The 12,466-nt window shown below is 35.1% G+C and overlaps 1 protein-coding gene across 2 annotated transcripts in view; it reads left to right on the top strand.

Annotated features, from left to right (window-relative positions):
• Nucleotides 1-12,466, top strand: part of ERO1B (endoplasmic reticulum oxidoreductase 1 beta) — a 66,639-nt gene that overhangs the window by 27,565 nt on the left and 26,608 nt on the right. For both annotated transcript variants that reach the window (XM_058430381.1, XM_032137745.2), the window contains exons 3-6: nucleotides 665-748; nucleotides 2,065-2,106; nucleotides 4,225-4,307; nucleotides 10,971-11,044. In XM_058430381.1, the coding sequence (XP_058286364.1) occupies nucleotides 665-748; nucleotides 2,065-2,106; nucleotides 4,225-4,307; nucleotides 10,971-11,044 (283 nt within the window). The remainder of the gene's footprint in view (nucleotides 1-664; nucleotides 749-2,064; nucleotides 2,107-4,224; nucleotides 4,308-10,970; nucleotides 11,045-12,466) is intronic.

Below are 12,466 nucleotides of genomic sequence, written 5' to 3'. Positions count from 1 at the left end.
GTCCTGCATGATCTGTCCCTTGTTTACCTCCATCCTCGTTCTCTGCCACCCTCCACCTTCTACATTAAACGTCAGCCCAACTGGTGTTTTTTAGTTCACACAACTCTCCAGGCTTTTTATTGCCTTATCCAAATGCACACTTCCTCCATCCTAAAATATTACCGCCTCAGAGGCCTCCATCCGCCAGCCCCGCTGTTACAATTCTCTGGATTTTTTTTGTAGCACTGACTACAACTCGTACTAAACATACAAATATTTAATTTGTTTCCTTCAATAGATTTTTAAGTTCCAGAGGGAGAGGGGAGTTCTTTTTCTGTCCATTTTTTTTCCCCCAGAGCCTACCCAGTGCCTGACACATAGTGTATGCTCAGTTCTTATTTGTTAAATAAATGGGTGCATGAGAGAACCCTCATTAATAAGATAACATTAGGAGGCTGGAAGACATTAAAGTAGTTCTAAATGCTTTCTCTGTCACCCAGGCTGCAGTGCAATGGCATGATCTAGCTCATTGCAGTCATTTTAAATTCTGAACCATATAGGTGCCACGAGGATAGGAAGTATTCCTTCTTATTCACCACCATGTCACTGGTGCCCAACACAATGACACTTTGAGAGCATCCCATAACTATAATATGAGTTTACTAACTTTGTTCTTTCTTTCAAGGTTAATCTGAAGCGACCTTGTCCTTTCTGGGCAGAAGATGGCCACTGTTCAATAAAAGACTGTCATGTGGAGCCCTGTCCAGAGGTATAATAAATAAAATAACAGGGCAAAGCCAGTTTTCTCTTGGAGTTTTAGAAAAGCATAACCTCTGTTTTATTTCAGGCTAATGGCAATGGATTTGGATGTGTCAGCAAATTCATATGCTCTCAGCTCTCTCCTTTAGAACCAGATTATTGAAGATTCTATACTTGACACCAAAATGGGTTTGAAGACACTTGTATCCAGTGATACTGGTGATCGAATATGGAAATATAGTCTTATTCTAAAATGGAAGGAAAATCAGAGGCCTGTTCTAGGATTGGATCTGCAGTTGTCTTTATTTCATGCTTTATTGAATGAGCATCTTGCTTCATAGGAAAAAAAACAAAATAAAAACAAGCTACTGGACCCTATATTTCAAATTTATAGTGATTTAATTGGGAAAGTTTCAGGCTTGGAATTAGATTTTCACTTGGCCTTGCTACATTTACATTTTTTTAAAAAAAACCTATACTTAATACCAAGAGAATGCTACATTTTAGATTTTGATTTTTGTTATCTAATATAATTAATTATAGTCCTCTCCTTCAACAGTAATTAGTTGTAAGCTTTGTTTTCCTTTCACTTTCTGCTTTTCTTACCTAATCAGTTAGTCTAGTTTGTTGTCCTTAAAAATCCGTACCAATGTCCTTCCTAAAGGGAAAATTCTTTAAAAATTTATAATATTCAGTTTCCTTTAAGAATAAAATATGTATTAAGTATTTTGTTTAAAGTTCTGTTTGATAAACCGGTTGTAATAATTCAGATACGTTTATTAAAGCCTAACACTAATTGTGAAAAAGAATGTTCCAGCTACATGCAGTTCTCCCATTGGTAAACCCTAGATTAGATTGGTAAACTCTAGGTTAAATCATGTGGGCCAAAAAAAGCTTTCTAGGAATCCAAAATTGCCTACACTTTATTAGAGCAGAAGTCAAAATTGCATATAATACATTGCAAATAATTTTGAACTTTTAAAACTTTCTTTTCTATGGTAACAAAGTTTGTGGAAGAAATGATTATCAGTGTTTTCAACCTAAATTGTATAAACTATAAAAAATACTGCAGTAGGAGTTATTAGAGCTGCTTTTGGCTTTCTTACTTTGTGTATGTCATTCAGTTTTCTATACTTTGATTTATAAGTCTGTATATTGGGATAACACTTTGAGATAGTGTGAAAACAGAATTTGAGTGAGTGTATATTTGCCACTCATAGAATAAAATGCTTGATGAATTAGAGCAATGCATTGACAATTTGTGAAGAAATTCCAAAAAAAATAAAGATCATTTAAAAAATTTTTTGTTTTTCTTGTTTTTTTAAGAGTAAAATTCCGGTTGGAATAAAAGCTGGGCATTCTAATAAGGTAAGTCCCTCCCCTTCTTTGAGTGTTTCTGCTTTACATTGTGAAACTTACCATTTACTGACTGACAGTGGCTGTAATAAAGAACCACATTATGCTTTGTTGGGAATGGAGACATTTTGCCTCAGAATTCCAAATCCCTAACTTTTGCATCAAGCAGATAGGTTGTACATTCCTAGATTCTTTTGAAATTACTTCAGTACTGTTTTTGGAATCTCTGGAACAACGATTAAATGTAGCTATAGTGTCAGATCCCCTAGTCAGCAGGTGTTTTATCACATAGCTATTTTTAGTCTTTTGTTTCAACTAGTTAGCCTGGCAGGTTCAGAATTATATTGTATAGAGTAAATAATTATCAAGATATTTTGGGCAGAGTACTTTCAAATGGTATTAAGATACTCATTTTTGATGATTGTTCTTGTCCTCTTATGAGAGTATTATAATTTATTTTGCCATTGATATGTTTTTAGATAACTGTTTATTTCCTGTTTTTCACTACTGCGCATCCATAATAAAGATCATCATACCCTCTCTCTCTGTCTCCTTCTTGTGCCTCCTTTGCATTTTCTTCTTGCTCTCTCTCCCATGTAATCTTTTGTTTTTACTTTATTGTATTTATTTTTGCTTCAGCTCTGAAATAAATAAAACCATATAAAAGCAGTTGAAACCCCCTCAGCTCTTTCCCAGTTCATTCTACTTCCTTCCTCCCAGAGCAAACCATTTTTCTGAAGTATCCTTCTGTGATTTTATATTCTTATTGCAGGTGTATCTACAAGTAATGTATTTTACGCTTTTATTGCATGTGTATCCACAAATAATATGTAATTTATTGTGTGTAAAATTTTTTTTTATTTAAATAATATTAAATAATATTTTTGTATTTCTTTAGGTTACAAACTTTTTTTCAGTTTGTGCTTTTACTCAGTCTTACGCTTTTGAAATTTCCTCTGTTGGTATATGTGGATTTTGTTCATCATCTTAATAGCTGTAGTCAGTTGTATGACTATAACACATATTAGCCATTCCTCTATTGATGGACATTTCAGTTGTTCCCAATTTTTGGCTATTTCAAACAGTAATGCACTAGCATTTTTGTCCTTTGTCTCATTGTGCACACATGTAAGAGTTTCTCTAGGTCTACATGTAAAGGCAGGATTGCTGAACCATAAGGCATGCCTATCTCAACATTACAAATAATACCAAATAATTTTCCAAGGCAGTTGTACCTTTTTAAAAAAATGGTTGCCCTGGGATATGGTCTCACTAGTGGGACTGCAGGTTCAAAGGTTTGGGCATTTTGCAAACGTGTGTGTGTATGTGTGTGTGTATATATATATATATATATGTACGTGTGTATATATATGTATGTATGTATATATATGTGTGTGTATATATAACTTTTGTATAAAAACCCTCTTTGGAACTAAATTTGACCACATATATATATATGCACACACACACACACGTTTGCTATATATATATATATATAGAGAGAGAGAGAGAGAGAGAGAGAGAGAGAGTGCAAATTTACTTCCCAAGAGGGTTGTTTTTTCATTTGATATCACCAACACATCAGTGCTAATTGTTAACTTTTATTTTTAAATTTTTCTTTATTTTTTTTGAGACAGAGTCTTGCTCTGTCATGCAGGCTGGAGTGCAGTGGCGTGATCTCAGCTTACTTCAACCTCCATCTCCCAGGTTCAAGCAGTTCTCCTGCCTCAGCCTCTCCCGAGTAGCTGGGATTACAGGCATGCGCCACCACACTCGGATAATTTTTGTATTTTTAGTAGAGATGGGGTTTCACCATGTTGACCAGGCTGGTCTTGAACTCCTGACCTCAAGTGATCCCCCCGCCTTGGCCTCCCAAAGTGCTGATTACAGACGTGAACCACCGCGCCCAGCCTAATTGTTAAATTTTAATATGTTGTTGATGGAAATAATATTTAGTTGGTGGAAATTTCTGCCTCATTTTCATTTGTATTTCTTACATATGATAGGGATTTTTATAATGGAATGCATCTATATTTAGTGTGTATCATTGTTGACTGATTATTCTGCCAATAGAAACTGAAATAAAGAATAAGGTAATAATTTTTACTAAATTTATGAACTTCTTTGCAGTACTTGAAAATGGCAAACAATACCAAAGAATTAGAAGATTGTGAGCAAGCTAATAAACTGGGAGCAATTAACAGCACATTAAGGCAAGTTTTATTTTGGTAGTATTAAGAAAATATTCTCTTATTGATATCAAGAATCAATTTTTTTATGATTTTGGTAAAACATTTTTGTACCCATTAAAGTTTTAACTAATATATTTTTAAAAGGAAGAAAAAGTTTTTATCCTAAATAATTTCTTTTTTTTTTTTTTTTTTTTTGAGACGGAGTCTTGCTCTGTCGCCCAGGCTGGAGTGCAGTGGCATGATCTCGGCTTACTGCAAGCTCCGCCTCCCAGGTTCATGCCATTCTCCTGCCTCAGCCTCCCGAGTAGCTGGGACTACAGGTGCCTGCCACCACACCCGGCTAATTTTTTTGTATTTTTAGTAGGGACGGGGTTTCACCGTGTTAGCCAGGATGGTCTCGATCTCCTGACCTCGTGATCTGCCAGCCTTGGCCTCCCAATCTTTATCCTAAATTTCATAATAGCTTTGCCTCTTCTTGGCTGATTTATCCTTAAATTTCTAGAATGTATCATCCATAGTAAATCTTTTAAAAAGTAGAAATTTACAAGATTGTTCAGCTAACAGGGTTTATGGATTCATTTTTCCTGATTACTATGGAAGAAGGGGCTTGAATTCCTGAATCTTTTTAAATAGTGATTGAGTCTGGATGTTACATTTTGAATGATAAAAGTTATTAGCTTGTTAAATTTCATAGATTTTTTTCTGTTAACTTTTCCTTATTTGTTCTAAACAGAAACCAGCATAAACAATATATAAATGGCCTCAAATTGTGTAGTATAAAATGACTAGACATAATCAGTAGTTGGGAATGAGATATTTCAGAAATTCCTTTACATTCCCATTTGATTAGATTTGTATTTATGAGCCGGGCATGGTGGCTCATGCCTGTAATCCCAGCACTTTGGGAGGCTGAAGTGGGCAGATCACCTGAGGTCAGGAGTTTAAGACTAGCCTGCCCAACATGGTGAAAACCTGTCTCTACTAAAAATACAAAAATTAGCCGGGCGTGGTGGCGGGTGCCTATAATCCCAGCTACCTGGGAGGCTGAGGCAGGAGAATTGCTTGAACCTGGGAGGTGGAGGTTGCAGTGAGCTGAGATCACACCATTGCACTCTGGCCTGGGTGACAAGAGCGAGACTCTGTCTCAAAAAAAAAGATTTGTATTTATGTACCATAATTGCTAATGACTCAGTATAAGTTACCAATTTTATTGAAGACAAAATTTAATATAGGAAAATAAAAGATAATAAACACCCACATATATATCCTCCATTTCAAATAAATAATCCTCCATTCCAAGTAAATAAATATTAACATTTTTTGCCATATGTTTTAAGGAACAAGAAACATCACAGATAAATTTAAAATCCCTTATGCTGTATTCCCTAGTCCAGTAGAGGTAACTATTATCATGAATTTGGTGGTGTATATCCAGTCTGTTTTTGTTTTTGTATATTTATATGTATAAATAAGATAGTTTTGTGTATATGGTTTTATTTTTCTTTTATATAAATGATATCCTATATTTAACATTCTGCAACTTTTTTCATTGTACATTTTGCTTTCTAGATCTGTCCATGTTGAAACACAGATTTATTCTTTGATGAATGATTTTCATCATATAAATATACCATATTTTACTTAGCTATTCTCCTATTGATGGATGTTTAGCTGTTTCCAATTATTTACTTTTACAAACATGCCACCTTGAGCATTCCCAATTTTTTTTTCATATTAGAAGTAAAATTGTTGAATCTTAGGATTGTCTTTTTATACCCATTCTTGGTATTGCCTGATGACAATATCAAGTACTTTGTGTGAATGTATACTGACTCCAGTGCTGACAGCTTGTATCATTCTCTGCATCCTTACCAAAAGTTGATAATGTTTGATGAGTGTGAAATAGTACCTCATTTTTATTTTATACTTCGTAATTACTAGTGGATTTGAGCATTTCTTATTTATTGGACATTTGAGTTTCTTATTCATTCAACAAATGAATGTCTACAATGTGCCAAGCACTGTTCTAGGGTACTAGGAATCCAGTAGTGTAACTGATAAAATTTCCGTCCTCACATAACTTGATCCTTGTCAGAGGAAATAACACGATAAACAAGTAAAATATATGAGAAATAAGTAAGTAAAATGATGATGAATGCTAGGGAAGACAGGCAGGGAAGAACAAAGAGAGCTAGGAGTGAGAGAGTGGCACTGTTTTAAATTGGGTGTTCCGAGAAGACCTAAGTGATAATACGACATTTGAACAAATTGCTGAAGAAGGTGAAGGCATGAGTCATACTATGGTTGGCTGGGGGATGAGCATTCCAGGTACATATAAATGTTAGCTGAAAACCCCCATGGCAGGATCGTGCCTAGACTTAAACACAATAAGACCAATGTAACTGGAGCACAATGATCAAGGGCAAAGTAGCAGAAGACAAGGTCAAAACATGCTAGGGATGGGGCAGAGGTGGGGTGGGTAGAGATCTTGTGGAGCCTTGAAAGCAATTATAATGAGTATTTGCTTTTAGACTGGGTGGAATAAAAGTCACGGGGAGGTTTTGAACAGAGGAGTTAAGGGCATGTGTTGAGGGAGCCTGATATGTTGCAGAAGCCTTCTTACGTGATTATTGTAGTAATCCAAATAAGACATTATGGTGATTTAAACCAGGGTGATAGCTGTGCAAATGATGAGAAGCGGTCAGATTCTGGATGTATTTTGAAGATAAAGCTAACAGGATTTGCTGCAGTATTGGATATGTGGTATTGAGAAGATATGAGCTTTTGGATGACTACAAGATTTGGAATTATAAAAATGGGGTTGCCATTTACTGACCTGTGGACAGCTGCAGGAGGAGCAAGTCTGATACAAAGTTATAGTCAAATTTGGATTTGTTAAGTTTGAGCTGCCTGTGAGATATTCACTTGGAGATTTCAGGTAGGCAGTTGGATATACAAATCTGAATTAGGGGAGAGGTCTGGAAGTCAGTCAATGAATAGATGGTGTTTAGCAGCCATAAACCTGAATGAGATCACCAAGGAGAGAGTGTAAATAGAGGAATGATCTAGGGACTAGGCTTAAGTCATTACAAGATTTTGGGGTAAATTGCCAGTTTATATTCTTTGTCATTTTTTCCCCCATTGGGTTGGATTTTAAAATTATTACTGATTTGTAAGCATTCTTTATATAATGTGATAATTCTTTGTTGGCAGTGTTGTTAGGACTTGTCCTTTAATTTTGCTTATAGTTTTTTTGTTGTTGAACAGAAATTATTCTTTAAACTTAAAAAATTTAAGCATAATACACATACGGTAGAGTAGAAAATTCTTAAGTGTAAAGGTCAATTTAACTTTACAAAGTGAACCCAACTCTATATCCACCATCCAGAGCATTAGACTTGCTGTCAGATTACCATGTGTACTTTCCTAGTCATTATCACCTTCCAAAGTTAACCGTGATTTTGAGATACTGACAGAGATTGGTTTTGTTTATAAATACAATGATATAGAACATATTCTTTTGTATCTGGCTTCTTTTTGTTAACGTGTCTGAGATTCATTCATGTTTTTGGGCATAGTAATATTTAATTCTTTTTTATTGGTACATAGTTTTCGATAGTAAGAATGTGCCATGTTTCCATTCTGCTCTTGATAGCTTATACTTTGGGGCCATTTCAGAAATATTTTGGTGGATACAGTTGGACATGGTGGCTCATGCCTGTAATCCTGGTACTTAGGGAGGCCAAGGCAGGAGGATTGTGTGAAGCCAGGAGTTCAAGATCAGCCTAGGCAACAAGTGAGATCCTGTCTCTACAAAAAAATTAAAAACAAAAAATAGCCAGGTGCAGTGGCATGGGCCTGTAGTCCCAGCTACTTGAGAGGCTGAGGCAGGAGGATCACTTTGAGGTCGTGAGTTTGAGACTGCAATGAGCTATGATTGTGTCACTGTACTCCCGAGCCTGAGTGACAAAGTGAGACACTATCTGTAAAAAAATAAAAAATAAATTTGGTGCATACATATGTATATTTTTATGGAGAATATACCTAGGAATGAGATTAGGTACTGCCAAATTGTTTTCTAAAATTGCTACCAAATTATATTGCTACTAGCAGTGTATCAGTTATCTGTTCTACAGCGTCTCCAGTGATTGGTACTATGATTTTTAAACAGCTTTAGTTTGAGGTATAATGAAATATGATACACTGCACATAGAATATACAGTTTGATGTTTTGACATGTGTCCACCCATATAACATCATCACAATTAAGATACCATAGGCTGGGTGTGGTGGCTCATGCCTATAATCCTAGCACTTTGGGAGGCCGAGGCAGGGGGATCACGTGAGGCCAGGAGTTCAAGACCAACCTGGCCAACATGGTGAAAATACCACTTAAATACTACTAAAAATAAAAAAATTAGCCAGGCGTGGTGGCAGACGCCCGTAATTCCAGCTACTCAGGAGGGTGAGGCAGGAGAATCACTTGAACCCAGGAGGCAGAGGTTGCGGTGAGCCAAGATCATGCCACTACGCTCCAGCCTGGGTGACAGAGTAAAACTGTGTCTCAAAATATATATATATATAGACTGGGCATGGTGACTCACACCTGTAATCCCAGCACTTTGGGAGGCCAAGACAAGCAGATCACTTGAGCCCAGGAGTTTGATATCAGCCTGGGCAATGTAGCGAGACCCTGTCTGTACAAAAATAAATAAATAAATTAGCTGGATGTGTTGGCGTATGTCTGTAGTTCGAGTTACTTGGGAGGCTGAGGGTAGAAGGATCACTTGATCCCAGAAGGTCAAGGCTATAGTGAGCTATGATGTCTGTGCACTCCAGCCTGGGTGCAGTGAGACCCAGTCTCAAAATATATATATATACATATATACGTGTATATGTGTGTGTATATATATATATATACACACACACATATATGTGTATATGTATATATATACACATATATATGTGTATATGTGTATATATACACGTGTATATATGTACATATATGTGTATATAAACACGTGTATATATGTACATATATGTGTATATATATAGACGTGTATATATGTACATATATACACGTATATATGTGTATATGTGTATATATACACGTGTATATATGTACATATATACACGTGTATATATGTACATATATACACGTGTATATATATGTATAGACGTGTGTATATATCACTCTCAGAAAGTTTCTCATTCCCTATTCCATCTTTTGTGCTCCTCATTTCCCAGTTTGAAGAGTACTACTTTAACCTCGGGACACTATCTTGAAAGGAAGTGCTGAGTTAATCCTGAGAAATTCTCGTGCAAATAGTGTTGCATCCATCTTCAAACTGACGTTTAGAAAAGCTGAAGTAGATAACCTCTGAGGTCCCTTCTAACTCATTTGTAAATCAAACCGAACCAGCTTTATTAGCATTAGATGCACGTTCAATGTTTTTTCGGGCTTAAGCATGGATTTACTGTGGTTTTAGGCAGGGGTTAGCTGAAAGAATCAGCAAAGCCTCTTCAAATGAGGATGCTCAAAGAAGAAAGTTCCTGAAAGTCAGTCATATTGTTAACAAGAAAATAGGAATTTATATCACTATTGATTTGTTCTTCACTACTTTCAACATAAGATCTATCTTATTAAACACAAGTTTAGTTAATGTCATTTTAGCTGTAATTAGGCATTATTGTTTATGGCATCACGTATTTCAGTTGAGTCAACTATGATACAATATTTTTGTTAATTTTTATTGTATACTCCCATAGGGAAAAAAATTCCCCAGTAAGTGGAACTGGAAAAATGTATTGATAAAGTTGATGTAGGACAGCCAAGCTTGTACACTTCTTTGTAGTGGCTTCTCAAATACCACACAAATTCTTGATTATGACAGTACCACATTTAGGAATTACCTGATTTTTACCTTTATATACCTGATTTATACAGTTTTTTGTACCTTGTTTTTTCCTTTTGTGTTATGAATAAAGAGGGTAGCAAAATGATGCCTGTCTGATAGATCCTACCATCATGAGTATTCAGTACAGAAAAGGCCTGAATATAGGTTCAAGTTAATGTAGATCAAAGTTGATTTCAATGAATGTAGTTGTTCCTTATCAGTTCTTCAAGTTAGAAATCTTGATCATAGATTGTGTTAAATGTTAACTAGGCTGTGAAATGAATGATACACCATGATAAAAGTGGCATCGTTGTAACCAGTGAATACCACATTGGATGGGAGATTATAGAAATACAGTTATTGGTATTTTAGATCTTGTAAGTATAGAAGCAATTTAAATTAAAAGAATTCTGAAAGTAAATTTAATTACTTTAGGAAAAAATACATTTAACATTTTAATTTCTAAGTTAATTGAAAAGTTTAGCTTGAGTTTTGTGTTTAACTACGTTATATGTATTTATAAATTAATTTCTAGTCAAAATAATTATTGACTAGTCCTAATAATTCAGTGTAGTTAAGAAACATAAATTACTCAAGGTTAATATATACGTATTTTCATATAACTTGTTTTTTATCATTCCTTCATGTAATCACTAATAGCAGAATTGTGACATCATCTAATCGTTAACTGACCTCAGAGTATCTATTTTAATTACACTAGAATACAGTGTTAAAATTTTCAGCTCCAAATTTAATAATTTTTCTTTTTTATTCCTCCTTCCCATAGTAATCAAAGCAAAGAAGCTTTCATTGACTGGGCAAGATATGATGATTCACGGGATCACTTTTGTGAACTTGATGGTAATGCAATAAACTATTATAATTAAATTATTTTAACTTTAACCCTTTTATAAGACATTTTAATCAATGAAAATATAAACTGAATTATAGCTTCAGTACTGAATTTTGCTATGTAGACCTTATTATTCATAATGGCATTTATTGAGAGCCTATGTTCCAGGCCCTGTGTTAAGTGCCTTCAATACCTTATTTCTGGTCTTTGCAGCTACCTTCATAAGTGTGTATTATTTCATATCTGAGAAAACTGAGTCTGAAAAAGACTAAATAACTTGCCCAAGATCACACAATAGCAAGAGGCTGAGGCAGGATTTGATCCCATATCCGAATCCAAAACCTCTATTCTTTCCATTGTGATACACCATCTGCCATGGACCTTCAATTGAAGCCACTTAGTTGTAGGTCTGTGAATATTTTGTAAAAATATTTATACTGGAATTTGCTAGAGGTCTTAACAAACTCAGGTAAAGATGCTTTCTAATGCTGGGGAGGACTCTAATTCGACTTCTCCACAGCCCTTTTTCCAAGAGTCCCCTGGAATGGTAGAAAGACTGGACACTCTCCACCAGAGTAACTACCACTTCTCTTAACAGAAGGTAATTGCAGTGACTCAAAATTTTTTATCTGTAGGATAATATTCCCAAAGAATTGTGCTGAGTAGGCATAAATCATTCATTTGGTTTCTCTTCACCTTTTTCCTTGGTATTGTTATATTTTTCATAGTGGAAAAGAATTTGGGGATTAAGTATGCATAGTTGGAAATAGTATTTCTTTAGAACTCTTCAAGCATCTAGAGTGATCTGCTTTGTAAAGTTTTAAAAAAGATTCACAGGTAGAATTGTGCTATAAATCCAGCCCACAGTGGAGTAAGTTAGAGTGAGCTTCTACGATAGTGTGGTAAACTGAGAATAATACTGGGAGATGGAATGTTATCTTGGCTTATATGGTTTCAGTAAGGAAATTTTAAAGGAATCTGAGTGAGGTTATACTAAGGGGTAATTAATGAAGTATCTGTCCTCTCTATGATATAGAGAATTGGTAAAAGTCTTATCAAAGCAAGCCATTGAACCTCTCCTTACTCTCGCATTTGCTCTTTGGTTGCCATTTATATTTGAGTGCTTAACACATAGTCATTTATTTCTAAATTGTCCATTTACCTATTCTTTGATTAAAGTATAAATAGTAGTGCTTATTTAATAGGTTTTCAGATTAATAATTTGTGTGAATATATATTACTCTTATGGTAAATAGGTATTTAATAAAAATACTTAATTGCAAGAAGTACTTGCTATAAATAAATTGATATGTAGATTACCTGCCATCAGTATAAACAGTGTTAACTATTTTTTTTTTTGAGACAGAGTCTCGCTCTGTCGCCCAGGCTGGAGTGCAGCGGTGTGATCTCGGCTCACTGCAAGCTCCGCC

This window comes from Hylobates moloch, unplaced genomic scaffold, assembly GCF_009828535.3.
Source record: "Hylobates moloch isolate HMO894 unplaced genomic scaffold, HMol_V3 SCAFFOLD_18, whole genome shotgun sequence".
NCBI lineage: Eukaryota > Metazoa > Chordata > Mammalia > Primates > Hylobatidae > Hylobates > Hylobates moloch.
This window is presented reverse-complemented; position numbering and strand designations above follow the sequence as displayed.